The 16816-nt window shown below is 46.1% G+C and overlaps 1 protein-coding gene across 2 annotated transcripts in view; it reads left to right on the forward strand.

Moving 5' to 3' along the window:
* WASHC1 (WASH complex subunit 1) overlaps positions 1 to 16816 on the forward strand; it is a 65934-nt gene that overhangs the window by 37537 nt on the left and 11581 nt on the right. The window contains exons 1-3 of one of the 2 annotated variants that reach the window (XM_043518021.1): positions 7176 to 11737; positions 11900 to 12011; positions 12589 to 12735. In XM_043518021.1, the coding sequence (XP_043373956.1) occupies positions 11928 to 12011; positions 12589 to 12735 (231 nt within the window). In that variant the 5' untranslated portion in view covers positions 7176 to 11737; positions 11900 to 11927. Of the gene's footprint in view, positions 1 to 7175; positions 11738 to 11899; positions 12012 to 12588; positions 12736 to 16816 lie in introns of those variants that run through there. The other variant, XM_038383805.1, reaches the window with a different exon arrangement.

The following is a 16816-nucleotide window of genomic DNA, read 5'->3' on the forward strand; positions in this document are numbered from 1 at the left end:
CCTGTCATAAAATATTAATGTATCATACAATGTCCAAAAGCACAAACTAAAATGATGTTCAGTCAGAAGACAGGCTGCAAAAACTTTGGAGGTTGGGGGATTATTTAGGTATAAGGGGTTTGTAAGTGCACTCCACACCCTGCTCTCTAAATAGGTGACTAATTCAGGAGCTTGTATCTTCTACAGCAGCTCCCTTTCTTAATTTATCCAAAAACAATCTTATCTTATCCTAATTAAAGCACCTTTTAAACAAATGGGGCTTGAACTTTTTACTACTAATACTGTGGTTTTGGAGCTGCATTCAATGGCTGTTTAAGAGGAGCCCCTTGATTCAGATGAGAAGCACGTGAGCACTCCACATCAGCAGGCTAGGGCTTTAGGAAAGAGGGTATGATGCTGCCTGGCTGGCATCCTGTCAGTGTTACTGCTGGGGTGAGGCTGCAGAGCAGTGGAATGTCTTTCTGATTATCTAAGATCTTTGAGGCACCTACCACCTTAGTATCTCAGCACCACACACAGTTCCGTAGAAAGCACAAGGTCCTGTGTTTGCTCCATGGATCTAAGAAGTGAATTTTTTTCAAAGCTTATTTTTCCTCTAAAACGTGGCTTTCTGAATATGGTATTGTTCAGAGTATTTCTTGCTGGTTCCATATCAGGGTGCTGAGTTTTGAGATGGTTTTTCTAGTCTTGCAAAAACTCATTCTGAGCTTTGAGAATCAAGCTGTGTTCTTTCTTTCTGAGGCATGGTCAGAAAAAGATTTGGAAGGCCAAACAATGCCCTCAGTTATACTTGTGCCAACAGAATTATCTGCCTGTGGGGTTGGATGGCTGTTGCATTGGACATAGTTTGTCCAGAGGAACCTTTGTTATTAATGGTGATATGCCACAAGGAGAGAAGCCAGCTTGTCTGTCAGAGCCCAGGTTGCATTTGCGGGGATGGCACTTAGAAAAACATCTGTGCACTGAGCAAATTTGAGCAGGTATCAAGGAGATGCAAGAAAGATGGAATCCCATAATACCATTATTAATGATCTGTCTACAATACACTTTCATTTTAAGAAAGTCATTACTAGAGGCTGATTTATTCAAAAGGCGGGGCCTTCCATTGCACAGAGGAAAAGAAGATTGCCTGTCTATAGCTGTTCTCAAACTGCGTCACTGGAGGGCCATGAGCTGCTTGAATCAGAATAATGGCGCATCTGTCTGTTCAAGTGGTGACAATTCTGCTCAGGGGAACCCAGTCTGAGATTCATTCTAGGGGTGCGTTGTTGTTCCACAGAGTGTGCTATGCCTCTGATATTTATCCAGTCTCTCTGGTGGAGTATCATCGTCTTAATGTCAACCGTAGGCCTCTACTTTTTTCAGTGGTGAGCCTGATGGCCCCACCTCCCTGAGATTGGGTTGTTGGCTTCAGTATCTTTGTTTCTCATGGTGGCTCCTTCCACTGGTCCCAAAGACCGTGAACCCCTGTTGGGGTCTTAGCCTTTTTGGAAGCTGCACATCAAACAGATGTTTGCAGTGACATAGGGCAGCCATTTCAAAACAAGACAGTATATATTAGTCACCTGGAACATACTATTTTAGGGTCACAGGGTTAGAATGGTAGAGTAAAATGTACATGCATGACTCTCTCCTAGATTGCTAGCCTCTGCTTTTTTTAGTTAGGTGGGCCCTTCTTTGCCTTGGTCTGAGAGGTAGACTCCCTGCTTGCAGAAGGCTGCCTGCCTCCCCAACTGGTCCTGGATCCTATCTCCTCACTGCACGGGACAGCCTGCATCCCTGGTGTTCACACGGTTTGTCTCCCTTGGCTGGTATTAGAAGTTAATGTCCAGTCAGCAGTCATCCATTGCCTTTGCAAGATAGCTCCATTCACATATTGACAGTTGTTGATAGGGCATGTCTGAGTTGGTATGAAATTTATGTGACAAGTACCCATCTCTTATTCCACTAATCCATGAAAGAAATGAACCCCTTCATTCTCACTTGGTAACAGTACAAAAGTGAGTGGGGGAAACAGTCGCACATTTTTTTCATAAAAATAATGCAGACATTTCCCATGTTCTCCACAGGGTGTCAAAGGTTTTTCATGGGCAACTAAACATAAACCCCCATGTGTGTAAGCAAGCACTGTGGTCTCCTCTGGGGAGGTGTTGGGGTCACAGCTGGAGGGTAGAAGATGAGCCTATCTGAAGGAATGTTCATTTGCAATACGGAAAAGCTGGAGAAATACTTATGTACAAGTAGGTTTGTTACCAAGCCTTTGGTACTAGAGTGAACCTTTTGAGATAGAACTGGGAGCTGAAGTTAAAAGCACAGATGAGAAAAGGAAGGTGTCAGTCAAGGGTGTTTTTTTTTTTAGAGCCAGTGATAAACTGGCAGCAGGAATGAACTGATAACCTGTCAAGCAGGGGCTTTGAGTTGCTGGGAGAGGATATTTTCTGGTGCTGCTGGACGTACTAATCCTCTCGTTACAGTGTGTATGGTAACACCCATTGTTTCATATTCTCTATGTATACAAGTCTCTCCACTGTATTTTCCACTGAAGTGAGCTGTAGCTCACGAAAGCTTATGCTCAAATAAATTTGTCAGTCTCTAAGGTGCCACAAGTCCTCCTTTTCTTTAATTCTGGAAAAAATGCTGAGGGATCTTGACATTTAAGAACTAATTGGCAGTAGTGATCACAAGATAGTGATGAAGATCTCTGGCACCAGAACAAAAACAGCTAGAAAAATGTTGGCAGAAAAACTTTGAATGATAGGGCAGGGAGAAGTAGAGACAGATTTAGATTGATACAATTAATTGCAAGAGGGGTTAATTACTACAGCAAATATGTAGAAAGAGGTGAACATGTCACCAGGAAGAACAAGGACTTAGATACCACGATGATGGGCAATAAAAGCCCAGGTGGCCCACTTCCAAACCTGCTGGCATCCAAACTGGAGCGGGGGAAGGACAAAATGACTGGCCCTCATTAGAAGGTGCAAATTGAAAGGGGACAGAAACAAGTGGGAGAAGAAAGCCCGTGCTGCTCCAGCAAAACTGTCTGCTAGTGTTTTTCTTAGGGCGAGTCTACACTGGCAACATTCAAGAGGTCTCCCAGCGCTCTAAAAAAATCACCCCCATGAGGGGCGCTGAAACTTGCTGCACTCAGGAGGGTGTTTTTTTTCACACCCCTGAGCGAGAAAGTTGCAGCGCTGTAAAATGCCAGTGTAGACAAGCCCTTACACAGTGCAGGTTACTTTGCCTACAAGCTCCGTGCTTGTGGGACAGGCTGCTTTGCCATGGCAGACTTTCTCTGACTTGGGCTTGTTTCCTCCTGAATAAGCCAACTTTAGTTATACATGGATGGATCAGTGTTTTTATGAAACATTTAAATTATACAGATAGATATACACGAGTTAGTATTCATACCAGGACCATCTTCTGATAGATACACCGACAGGCAAAGTGTTGAGGCTTCAGCTTATCAATAACATGCAAAGAGAATGCTGTTTGATCACACACTCCATCAAAGGGTGGGAGAATACCATAAATAAAGCAAAGGAGTTCGTTGGTGAGACCCCACTTTGAGGACATGTGAAGGGGGTTACACCTTTGGTCCAGAGAACGGGGGTGGAGTAGGGTGTGAATAAGCTTAAGCCTATGCAAAATCTTGCTATTTATTTACTCTATGCACTGTTGTTGTAGCCATGTCCCTCCCAGGATACTGGATATTACCTCACCCACTTTGTGTCTCTAATTATTTACTATTATTTAGTCTAGAAAAGAAGTAGTTGTAGGAGTAGTTGCATTGCAGTGCAGAAGTACTTTAAAAAAAAAAGTGTGGGTTTTTTTCACATTTAGTCAACCATTATAAGTAAGCTGCAGCTGGAAAACACGTGGCCAACCATGGGCACTTAAAAAAGAAAGCTCAAGTTAAATAGTGGCGAGAACAAGAGCCTGGGAATCAGGATTCCTGGAGGTCTGTTGCTGACTGTCACAGAAGGCTTTTTGGCTAGGGACACGTTACTTTGCCCCTTTGTATCGTAGGTATTGAGGATTATTTAACATCTGGGAATTGCTTTGAGCTCCTGGGATGAAAAGCAATGAAATTCAAACCATTATTAGATTAAATACACAAAGAGGCCTTTTTCCTTGGAGGGTGATCAGCATGCGGCATTCTGTCACAGGGAGACGATTCCACGTACTAGAATTTGGAGGTGTGGGGAGCGGAATGGCTAGTGCTTTGAACACTATTTATATCTGGTTATCTTTTTTTATTTTTCTACTTGCGTGGAAAAGTTTGCTGTTAGTACAGCACCTAGCACAATGGGGCCCCTAGGTGCTACTCAAAAGAGATAATAACCTGTCATGGGATCGTAAGATTTGCACCATACTGTATTGAACAACTGGCCCATCAAGTCTAGTATCTTTCAATTGAAAGATCTAAACGTGTTAATGAATGAAGTCTAACACCCATGTGAGGTAAATATTATCCTTTCTAACATGGGGGAAACTACAGCAAAGACCCACAAGCCTAAAGTCATGTAGAATGTCTATGGCAGAGCTGGTAAGTAAACCCATGAGTCCTGGACTCCTTGGACTCCAGCCATGAAATAGCCCTTCCTCTAGGGTGTGTCTACACTAGACTTCCCTCCGTTGTTAGCATGGGATGCAGCTCCCTGTGGGTATGCTAGTTATGAAAACGCTAGTGCTTAACACCATGGGTACCACTGATGAGAAAGGTTAAGCCTGATGTAGACTAGGCTTAAGGTGCTTAACAAAGGATTCTGACTCATGTGTGCACAGGATTAATCAAACTGTCAAATTTGAGATTGGAAAGGAATTTCCCCCCAGGATGTATTGGGAAATACCACTGGAACCTTGATTGCAACCATAAATTTATAGCTCCTGATTTGTGGGGGTTGAGCCCTTGGAGGGGAAGATCCTTAGTGGTGGGCTGAGAATAGGTCAAAATTGTGGTAGCCTGCAGTCTCATTTAGTCTTAATTCACTGTGGTGGGAACACTCTGTGAAATGAAAGATTCAAAGACAAAAGGAAATTATTTTTGAGTGTGAAAACATACCCTGTGGAATGTAATGCACACAAGATCCTGCTGCATGTAGCCTGATAGTTCTGAGCTGTATGAGCTCTGAAAGGAAGTTTGGCCTCTAGAGAAATGGGACTATATGCTAACACTTAGACACCTGCAAATCAGGCTCAAGGAGTAATCAAAGTGTGATAAACATTAATTAGGGTAATAACCAACCCCTTACTGGAGGAAGAAATGCTGATTACGTTATCTCACTTAGGATTTCATTCTGTCAAGGATGGTGCTAGATGACAGTTTTTGATTGCACTTACTCAGACATGAAAAAAGACTCTAGAAAGCTGCTTAAATGTGAAGGAGAAAGAGAGCAGAAGGCAAACAAGCTGATTTTTTTTTCTTTAACTGAGTAATTTAACTTATTTGACTTTCTGGTGAAAACATACACTTTTATTCACTGCCTTTCAAACTTTTGAGGGGAATTGGTATTTTTAATGGACTCTGAATGCTTCCCTGAACAATCATAAATTGTACGTGTCTTTGCAGCTTTTTTCTCTTGCTCATTCCTCCACTGTTATGAGGAAATGCTGGCTGGCATGGCAGAGTGATGAGTGGTTAGAGTAGGGGATTGCTTGTCAGGTGTCCTAGAATCTATTTGTGACTCTGCCGTGGATTACTGCACGCACGCACGCACGCACGCACGCACACACACACACACACGGATGTTTAATCTCTCCCTGCTCGTTTACCAGTCTGTAAAAGGGTGTCCTACCCAACACCCAGAAGTATTAAGGCTGTGGTAAAGCACACTTCAATCCCTAGGTGCAGAACTCACTCAAGCCAATCTACTGCCCTAAGCAAAACTTCAGTGTGACACCCCCATCATATCCCCTTTAAAGTTTGCAGCAAGGACGGGCTTCCCATGTGCCCCCCACAACCCTTCCCAGTGGAGCCGCTCATCTTATCCACAGCGGGACCAAAGCACCCTCCCCCTCCCCTACCTGTTGGACCCTCAGCAGCATCCAACCGGCCCCCGCACCTTTCCAAATGAGCTTCTCCTCCCCATCTAGACTCTTCTGTGGGAGGGAAATTACTGTCGCTTCAGAATGGGGATCCTTGCTCCACTGGTGTATCTTGGGCACAGTGTCAAGACAGAATCCCGTTTACTGTATATTGGCCAAGGCAGCAGCATTTTGTTCTTGTTACTTCTTCCCCCAGACCCTGCGGGCAGTGCTCCTTTCTTTGCTCTGACTAACACTCTCTATTCACCCCTTCAGGGCCTCTTCCAGAGCCCTGCAGTTATTCTAAAATTCAGGATGCACCAAACCAGGAGCTACTTACTGCTTCTAACCTCTGCCTCTAAACCACCCTCCCACTGGGAAGGGTAATTTAAGCAGGGCCTTCCCATTTTATTACCTTACAAAAACTTTTAGTAAATGTTGGAACTCCTAAAAAAGCCAAGGGCTTGTAGCGCTAACCTGACAAGTGCATGTGGCTGATTGGATAACTCTGTGAGTATCCCCTTCTCTCTGTGCCTCCACTCATGGAGTCACTCAGTGTGAGGGCCCAGGGCTGCAGCTCAAGCTGACGTGGAGCCAGAGGCTGGCTTGCCCCTTGTATATACAGTACATTTTTTGGGGAAAGTCATTTAATACTTCAGCTGCTTTATCCTTGTGTGCGCCCTCATTTCTCATTCCATTCTGTAATGTTCTTTCTCCTTGGCTGATCACTTACCTTTGTACTTCAGACATAAAATTGGAGTTGCTTGGTATTCCAGGGAGATCTGTTCACAGCCTCTCTTTGCATTTCTGATAATCCTCTGTATTTGTCTAACTTCCCCATATTTCTCGTCTCTCTTCCGATCTTTGGGTGACCTCTTACCCATTGAATCTGTCTAGGACCTAGTTACTGATTGTGAATCACCCTTCTCTGTCGTGACCCATCCCACATGTAGTTGAGCCTAAGGATTTGTCTACACTTGCAACTGAATGACAAAACTTTTGTCGTTCAGAGGTGTTAAAAACATCCTCACCTCCCCCCCACCGGAAGACAAAAGTTTTGTTGAGGAAAAGAGCCAGTGTGAACAGTGCTTTGGCTAGTGCCACTCATTGGGGGTGGAGGGTTTTTGTCAGCAAGAGAGCGCTCTCCTGCCGACAAACAGCAGCTACACTACACGCCTTTTAGCAGCACGGCTGTAATGACATAGCTGTGTCGCTAAAAGGTGCGTAGTGTAGACAAAGCCTAATACAGTTTTTCCTCGGGCTGCTTTACTATGGGATGTGTCTTGAAAGTCCTCCGTCCTGCTTTCGTATCCTTTCTAGTTCAAAAGTTGGCATTGAGATGAGCTTTTTGGAATTACCTTCCTTCACATCTAGTCCATCTCTGTTCCTCTCTAATCCCATATAAATCACACAGACTTTGGCTTCAGGGACTGTTGGTTTATGATTGTCCTGCCCAGAGACACTTTCATAGGAACGTAGGATTTTTGCCAGTGCCAGATTAGACTATTGGTCCATTGAGTCCAATATCCTGCCTGTAGCAGTGATTGCTGCCTGATGCTTCAAATCCTCTCCCCATTGGAGTGGAATGTATGAAAAATGAGTTACAATCCTAAAAGCCCAGTGTTGAGGATATCCCAATAAGGATCCAAGTGGACGAGGTAACAGGAAGTGCTGCTGTGGAGAAACTAGCCATTGACTCACTGGCTGTAGGCAGTGTCAAAGAGGTGGGTTTTGAAAGAGAAAATAGGTGAGATGGGATGGAGTATTCCCATCATCTGGTGAGCAGAAGCAAAGAGTTCACCTCTGACAGAGAGGAGCTTAAAGGAGCAAGTTGGGTGCAGGAACAGATAAGATCTGTGCTAGATAGATGGAGGGCTTTGAACGTGGAGTGGTGTGTATATATAGTGAAGTTGAAAGGATGGGTTTAAAACTCATCTGGATTTAAAAATAATCCATTAGAGAAACCTGTAGTATTTCCCCCAAAACAACTGTTCTTGGGTGTGGGGGGATGGTTATCTGGTTTTGAACTAGGATCTGTACTTAAATATGGGTGATGTAGTCACATGCCTTGCTCAGACACTGTTTCTCCTTGCCATGCATGTGCAGGCTCCGTGAGAGGAGGGGGGAGAGATCCTGCTGCCTGCCTGCTCCTCTCTGGAGCTCCAAAGTGACACTGAAACCAAGAAGGGAGCGTCTCAGGCAGAACGGAGTACTGAGAGCAAGATCGCTAACAAACAACCGTGACTAATATGAACACAATCCGTTTAAATATTAATAGCATTGTCTGATGTTTAGGGTTCAGGCGGGGTATTTTATTTACATGGACCAATTCCTGACCCCCAGCTACCTTTAAAAAAAACAAAACAAAAAAAACAAAAAAAAAAACCTTACGCTTACCCCTCCATTTTAAATACATGGCAAAAACGTACCAAAAGCAGTGCTCGGAGTAGAGCGCTTTGCCCCCAGAAATGAGTGGAAGAGCTCTCCATCCCATCAAATGTCCTGCCTTTTCACACGCCTATGGCTGCCTCCTGGAAGTGAGCTCTCGTATCACTGCAATAGAAAGGCTGAAGCTTCCAGAGAGCTCTTTAACGGGAGTCTTACTTTCGTATGTGTTTCAGTGGATATCTGAACAGTACAGTTTTTCTTAAGGAGAACACTGAGCTTTCTTTAAACTTATGTATATCAGTGTAATTTGAATTTTAAACTCAGAACATTGTAGTGTAGTGTAACTTCTAGTTCCCTACACGTGTGATGGGTATTCACTGTATTAGTCGGATTGAGGTGACTTAATCATTTTTTTATATTTCCCTTGCTCAGCAAAAAATAGATTAATTTCTGAGGATTGTATGTCCTGTTTCTGTGATAGATGCCTGTAGCCATACCACTGCAGGCTAAGCTTTTGTCAGATCTGCCAAACACAGTAGGATTAGGCTTGGTAAATCCTGGGATGGGAGAGCACAAAGGAAAATGCAAAGAGCTTCAGGGAATATCATTGGTGATTCAGTACAGCGTACTCTTTTATATCTGAGTTGGTATTCAACAACTTCCCCAGGGGAGGGCTGGCTGTCTCCAAGAGCTGTCTTTAGATGGGATTTGAGACAGAGGCCCTGATAACTTGTGATCATTATTTTTAAAAAACAAACTCCATATTTCCTTTGCATGCAGTTTTTATCTTCACTTCCTGTCGTAGTTGTGATAGTAAGTTGTGCACCAGCTGCCATACATATTTCATCTACAGGTGGCTACATTTCAGTGATTCTTATATAAGTAGGGCTTGTAAAGTGCTTTGGCTGAGAGGTGCTTTCTTCCCTTCTCTCTTCCTTCTCCCTGACCACTGTGTGTGTGCAATAGTCATTGTACTAGTCATACGTGGCTTACTTGGGAGAGAAATATAGCCACTGTTTCTGGTGTGCCAACAGAAAATAAATGCTGACATGTTGACCATCATAAAGCACTTCTTTGAGCTGTGTGACTTTCATGATGCTGGAGTGCAGGCCAGGGAAGGAAACGGAGCTATGGGAATCTCCACTCCCGTAAAACATGGCCAGGTGGAAAACCAATGTCTGTAAAACTCAGATCATTGGGGAAAGAACCTGCTTCCCACCATCTAAATGTTTTAAAAGCAATGGAAAGGTGGGGAGCTGCATTTTATATGGCTGTCCAGTGGAGTTCGTAGTGGGATAAAGTCATCTCCAGGCCTCTTAGAATCCAGCCGAGGTTGTGGAGACAATAAATCGTTCCTGTCTGATGACCAAGTGTCTCTGTGTAAGCCATGCACTTGTGCAAGCATCCCAGGGAGTTGCCAGCTGGGAGGGTAGAAGGTAGCACTCCAGGGCTCTAGCTAGCTCTGCTATTATATAGCTCTCCTCACCATAGTAGTTGAGCCCCTCACAGTCTCTTATGTATTTATCCTTGCAACGGCTCTTAGGTCGGGAATTGCTGTCATCCCCATTCTCCAGGGGGGAGCAGAGAACACAGACTGTGACTTATTCTCCTAGGCCATACAGGGAGTATTTGGCAGAGCAGGAATTGAACCCAAGTCTCTGGAGTCAGAGTCTAAGGCCACCACCTTAACCATAAGGCTCCCCTTTTCCTGGACTGCTTTCAGTGCTGTTGACTAGCAGGAGGGGGATGCTCTAGGGCTTCCCCTTCCCCAGTTGCTTCCCATGCCATGGCAGTGCTCAAGGGCACCTCTTCTCACAGCTGCGGGCAGTGGGGGAAAGGACTCAAATACTCTCCCTCCAATCTGTCTGCATCGCCCAATGAAAGGGAGGAGGGTATGGGATGGAAAGGGGGTGATAAGGAGAAGTGGGAGGAAGGTGAGTGAATGAAGGGGAGCTGGTCAAATGTGAAGAGAAGAGACTGCTACTGTGGGTCTGAAACATGAGCTCAGGCAGCCGCTCGTTCTGCACACAGACAGGGGGACACGAAACGGACAAATCAGGACTGCGTCTGTGAGAAACTTGCATCGCCTCAGCCCATCAGGCTTCTGTGACGGAGTTCACGGCGCAAGGAGAATCAATACATGATATCTGAACTTTCAAAAAGCCTTTGACAAAGTCCCTCTCTGGAAGCTGCTAAGGAAACGAAGTAGTCTCGGGTGAAAGATAAAGTCACATCATGGATTTTAGGCTGGTGAGAGAGGAAAGCAAAGCAGAAATAAATTGTCAATTTTCAGCATCAAAAGAAGTTTATAGTGAGGTGCCCCAGGATCTGTCCTCGGAACAGTGTTAATCAATACTCTTATTAAGGATCTGAAAGAGGTGAACAGTTAGGTAGCAAAATTTGCTGGTGATACAAATGTTGAAGATAATAAAGACTAGAGAGATTGTGAAGAGCTTCTGAAGGACGTAGCAAAGTTAGGCAATCAGGTAACGCTATGACAGACAAAATTCAGTGAAGACAAATGCTTTGTAATGCACACTTAAAAGAGCAACTTGAACTACTTAGAGAAGCCACCAGCATATAAATTAACTGGAACCACTCGATGGATGGTGGAAAGGGAATGAATCTGGCCACTGGGCTTATACCATAAAGTCACTACATAGTCATAGGAATTGCCAATCTGGAATAAGGTGATGGTCTCAGTCATGTTCCTAGGGGTCAGGTGACCATGTCGTATTGTAAGATCTTTGGGACTGGAACTGTATCGTTTTTGTATTGTACAGTGCTGAGTACACTGGTGCTTAATAATGAATAGTGCCTAGCTCTTACGTGGTGTTTTTCCTCCATAGATCTCAGAGCACTTTGATACTGATCTCCTTTGTAATGCTTTTGAAAGTGCTTAATGAAAAGCACTGTAAGAGCTAGGTAGTGGTACTGATACTCCAAAGGAGATTGGCATCATTATCCCCATTTTATAGGTGGGGAAACTGAGACACGGAGCAGGGTGGTGATTTCCCCAAGGTCACCCAGCAGGCCAGAGCTGGAACTAGAACCCAGGTCTCTGGAGTCCCAGTCTAGTGCTTTAGCCACTATGCCATGCTGCCTTCCCTTTTTATTAAAGGATTTTAATAATAAAAAACCACTCAGCAGTTGGTACCAATTGGACGTCTCGATGGCAGTCTCAGCAGAGGCCCAGGATTCACCAGACTGCTTGTTCCTGCTTCCCCCTGGCCTTTTTTCATTTGGGTCAGTCAGCAGAGCAGTTGCCCTGGCTATACCTGTTTGCAGAAAAATGGAGGACTTAAATCTCTAGAGCTGTCAGGCGAGCATGTTTCACCAGCACTAAACTTACCCTGCCGCAGAGTGCAGTCTGGACAGAGCCATGTCCTTCCCTCTTCGGCATGAGCACGTGGGGGTACTTGCTTTTGCAGAAGAGTCTCTGGATCCTGGATTCTTACCCTAGGGGAATGTGTTTACCCCTCAGAATCTCCCAGCGGGTGGAGGCCAGCCGGATGCAGCTGCAGGCAATTGGAGAGAGAGTCTCACTGGCTCAGGCTAAGATTGAGAAGATAAAGGGCAGCAAGAAGGCGATTAAGGTAGTGGGTGCTTTTCTCAGCTGCCTCTGTAGGCTGTGCAGCCATCCTTCCCCCACCCTTCTAGTCTCTGGATGTGAATTCACTAGCAATATAGGCAATCTGACACACATGGGCTCTCCAGTCAGAGTCCCTCTGTCTTGGCAGGTCTGGCCACTGGATGAGATCTACAGTATGAACTCCCCTCCTAACATGTCCTCCCCTTTATGTGGTGGTTCTCTTCTCTCAGAGCCACATATTTCTGGCCTTGAATTAGGAAGGAGTCTCTCAAGAAATGGTCATTCCCTTCACCTCCGCTCCCTTGGCTCTCTCAAGATCTCATTTTGCTGAGGAACCCAGGACACACTCATGTTAGTAAGAGTTGTGTCTTCACCACCTTTAACTCCTTGCACCTTGTTCATCCAGCTAGGAGCTGCTGTGGTAGCATCTCACATTCAACCCCTGCTAATCTTGGGATCCAAACAGAACTGTGTGAAAAATCCCTGTCCCATTGCCATCTCCTGGCCCCGTTGTGTTGATTGTTTCCGGGGTGCAGGGTTGCTCTGCTGATAGGATTTTTAGTTTCTTCCTCTCCCGGCAGGTGTTTTCCAGTGCCAAGTACCCTGCCCCAGAGCGGCTGCAGGAGTACAGCTCCATTTTCGCTGGTGCAGAGGATCCAGCCACACAGAAACGGCCAAGGCACAAGATTCAGAGCAAACACAGACCGCTGGATGAGAAATCAATGCAGGTAAGGGAGTTGAGGGCGGAGGCCCCCTGTGTCAGTGGGTATGCAGTTGGAGGGGGATGAGGGCAGGAGGGGACTATGTTACTATGGGCTGAAGGTATATGGGAGAAAGGGACTAGGCCTTTTGGGGATGGGCATAGGCAACGGGTCTGGTCTGTTTTCCACCTGACTTGATAAGACAGGTGGGAGCATGTGTTCCAAAGCTTGTGGAATAGCGAGGATTGTGGCAGTAGAAGACTTTCCTCCTGGCCCCTCAGTGGTAGTTACTGCTGGGTGTGCTCTGTGTGGCAGGCAGTTGGGTGCCCTCGCCAGTCTCTGGCGCTCTTAACGCAGGACATAGCTACTCACCTTGCCACCTGTGTTTCCATTTTCGTATTTGGTTTGAGCAACCTGCTTGTTTCCTGCAGTGGTGGTGTTTTGTTGAGTGACACTGAAGGAGGGTGGCTGGGACCTGCATGGGCTGATGATCTGGGAGGATTGGGAGACCTTTCAGGAGCAGTTTGTCAGATCATAGTTCTTTATTACACGGCAATTATGTGACGGAGAAGAGGAAAGTGCCGTATATGTGAGTCTATGTGAAGGAGAAAGAGGGGAAGAGGTCTCCTCTTCTAAGGAGGCAGCATGGTCTAGTGATTAGGGTACTGGACTGGGAGTCAGGAGACTTGGGTTTTATTCCTAATTCTGCCACTGACCTGCTGGGTGACATTGGGTGAGTCACTTCCCCTCCCATGCTTGTCTATTTAGACTGTAAACTCATCTTGGCAGGGACTCTCTCTTGCTGTTACTACAGCACCTAGCACAATGGGAGCCTCTCTGTCAGCTGAGGCCTCTGTCATCGCTACTTGTATTATGGGAACAGGCACTGTCTGCAACCAGTGGTGCTATTAAAGGCTAAGCTTAGACGTGTAGCTATTGGCGAATGAGCCAAGATCCCCCTGGCATTCCCCTCAGCTCTAATGATTCTGCGGTGGTGAGGGGAGGGCAGCCTGTGAGCAGGGCCCTGTCGGTAGCCAAGAAGATGGCTTAGACAGAGGTGCTGCTTGGCAGTTCTGAAGCTGTCAGAGCTAGAACACCCCAAGGAGAGGAAGAATAATTCTGGGCTGCTCTCCGAGGAGATGGCTACTGCATGACGCTGGGAATTTTATCAGGTGCTGATCCCTGCAGGGTAGGGATTAGCCCAGCAGCTCCCTTCCTAGGGTGGCCGCTCACACATTCCCAGAATACTGGACATTTCAGGAACCCCTGCCAGCGTGACCCCACCCCTCTCAGTGTGACCTTGCCGCACGGGAGGCGCCATTTGGAAGAGCGCGCCACCGCTGCCAGCGTGACTTCCCATGCACACGAAGTCATGCTGGTGGGGTGCAGTGGCGCTCTCTTCGTCATGATGTCCTGTCCCATGCCGGACATAACTGCTTTTGTCTCACGGGAACAAACCTCAGAAAAGCAGGACACCAGACAAATGGCCGGCGTGTCTCTTCTCCTCCCCGTGGAAGTACTTTCCTCTTCCTTCTCTTCCTCGTGTGTCTCAGCCCAAAAATAAAGTTGTCCCTGAATAATTCAGTGCTATAAATTTTCCTGAGCTTAAAAGGAGCTGAAGCCTCTTCCAGCAAAGCAGCATGAATATTTCAGCCAGTCAGTCCTCAGAACTTCCCAGCGAAGTGGAGCTGCTGGCTGGGCAGGCAGCTGATAGGTCACCCAAGCTGAGCTTGTGCTTCCCTTTGTGGCTTCAGAGTAGCAGTTGTATGAAACTTGCTGATGGCCACTGCGCAGAGACTGCTTTGAATCCTGCTGACTAGAGCTCAGAGGCTGCTGACGAGCTGTATCTCAGTACGGGACATACAAGACTTCTCCCTCCCTCACTTCCAGAGCCAAAAAGGCAGCTGCCTGTCTGTGTCCCCATGTACCATCTGTACTTTGTCAGGGAGGGGAAGAGTCTCTCTGGCCTGGGAATGACATCCTAGCCACCTAATCCCAATCACTTACTACCATGTATGCTGTACATCTATGTCAGCTGCCCTCTCTTTCACTGCCACCTCACAGCCATCAGCGGTGCTCTCCGTTTCCTTCCTCTGTGCTGCCTCTGCACCCGCTTTCCCACACTGCACCTTTCTCATTTCTTCCTTTACTTTTCAGGACCAACCCCCATGGTATGTGTACATGCACATGTTACGCTCCGGTAGTGCCTCCCTGGCCCTCTTCCCCTGCACTGGGCTACCTCCAGCTACCAGCCCATGCACCCCTTCGTTGTGACACTGGACCCTGGCTTCTACCCACTCACCCACCTCAGGGCCTGACTTTGCCAGCTAGTCCCATCCCTGGCCTCATCTAGCTGCCTCCTGGTGAAGCTCCCTGGAGGGCTGGATGCGGGGTGGGCAAAGAGGCCCAGTGCTGTGTTGCCAGGTGGCTATTGGTTTATTAATGACAGGAGGGATCTGGGCGAACTGGCACGTTGTGTAAGGCTCAGTATAGTAAGAGTGCTGAGCTCATACCTGGGGCCGGCTTGTATGTGGCTATTTGCAGCTGGGGAGAGAGACTGAGGCTCTCGGAATAATGAGACATGACAGAGGAAAGTCTCATATTGGTATTTATACCCTCAGTTATTCCAGGCTTTCAGCAGTGGCCTCCTTGTCCACAGTCACATCTGACGAGGCCCATTGCTGTGCGTTACATGCTGAGAGTAGCTGACAGGGCCTTCACTGACTGGGCTGAGGAACCGGAGGGCTTCATATCTGCTGTATTGCAGGAAAGCCCCAGGTGGCTTTTGCTGCCATCACCAAACTTATTTATTATTTGTGTTACTGTGACTCCTAGGAGCTCTAGTCATGGACCAGGACCCCATTGTGCTAGGTGCTGCACAGACCCCAAACACAAAGAAAGTCTGGTCCCCAGGGAGCTGACAGTAGAAGTATAGGACAAAAGATGGATACTGACCGATGAGGCAGTACAAGGACTCAATGAGACAGTACTGCTCAGCACAACATCCAGTGGTTTTTGCTGTGGTGCCTACCAAAAATGTGATGGTTATGCTGGTGGTGTGAAAAGGAGAATTTTGAGGCGGGATTTGAAGGTGGACAATGAGGTAGCTTTGCAGATGTTTATGGGGGCCACTTATAAAATATGTGGGGCAGCATGGGAGAAAGCAAGAAGGTGCTTGTTTGAAGATTTAACAAGTGGGCAGCGGAAATGCCAGAACTACCGTTGCCTGCACCAGCTTAATTCGGCCCTCTAGTGCATATGCATGCTTTAGTCTTTAATTACATGAGCACATTCTGTTTTTCAGTAGGACCCTGCCCCATTCAGCGCACCCCATGGGCACACAGGGAGGCCAATTAAGGTTGCACTGACAACCATGAGTATGGCATTTCTTGAATTTCAAGTGCTTGAATTTGTAACCAAAATAATAATCTTTTAATGTACGTTTTTGTATGTAACTTATTTAGACTCCCTAAAGCCCCTCACAGGAGACAGCATTAATGAAACTTGGGAACTGGAGGGTGAGAGGTGAAGTCCTGTCATGGGTTAATATATTTGAACTTTTGGCTATTTCGAAAGAGTACATTGAAAGACAGCAAATTTAGGGCCCTGATCCTGCCAGGTCCTGAGCTGCTTGTTCTGCTAAGTGTTGAGTACCCTAGACTCCCACTGATTTCAGTGAGTTGAGTATACTGAGCGGTATTGCAGGATCAGTCCCTTTAAAACAGCTACAAGAAAAAAAAATGTGGTTTCACCTGTGGAAATCACAGTTGCAAGATGTTACTGACGTAGTTATTATAAATTTCAGAACAGGATTAGATCTTTGTATAAAAGTGTCACTTGCAGTTACTTTAAGTAGCACAGAAATTACAAGGACTAGATAAAGCCGAATACTTCAGGGTAATAGTCATGTTTTGTACTTTTTATAAATGCTTTAGAAGGATTAGACTTATTAATAAGTAAATGTGAGTAATGGTTGATTTCTCACTCCACCCAAAAAGCGACACCCACCCTTCCAGTGCTAATTGAAATTTACAAAGAGAAAGTTTTAAAAAATACATTGCTTGAGGGCTTAGTGTGTGAGCAGTTCTAGCGAAGACGTCAGGATGCC

The sequence above is a fragment of the Dermochelys coriacea genome, chromosome 1 (genome assembly GCF_009764565.3).
Source record: "Dermochelys coriacea isolate rDerCor1 chromosome 1, rDerCor1.pri.v4, whole genome shotgun sequence".
Classification (NCBI taxonomy): domain Eukaryota; kingdom Metazoa; phylum Chordata; order Testudines; family Dermochelyidae; genus Dermochelys; species Dermochelys coriacea.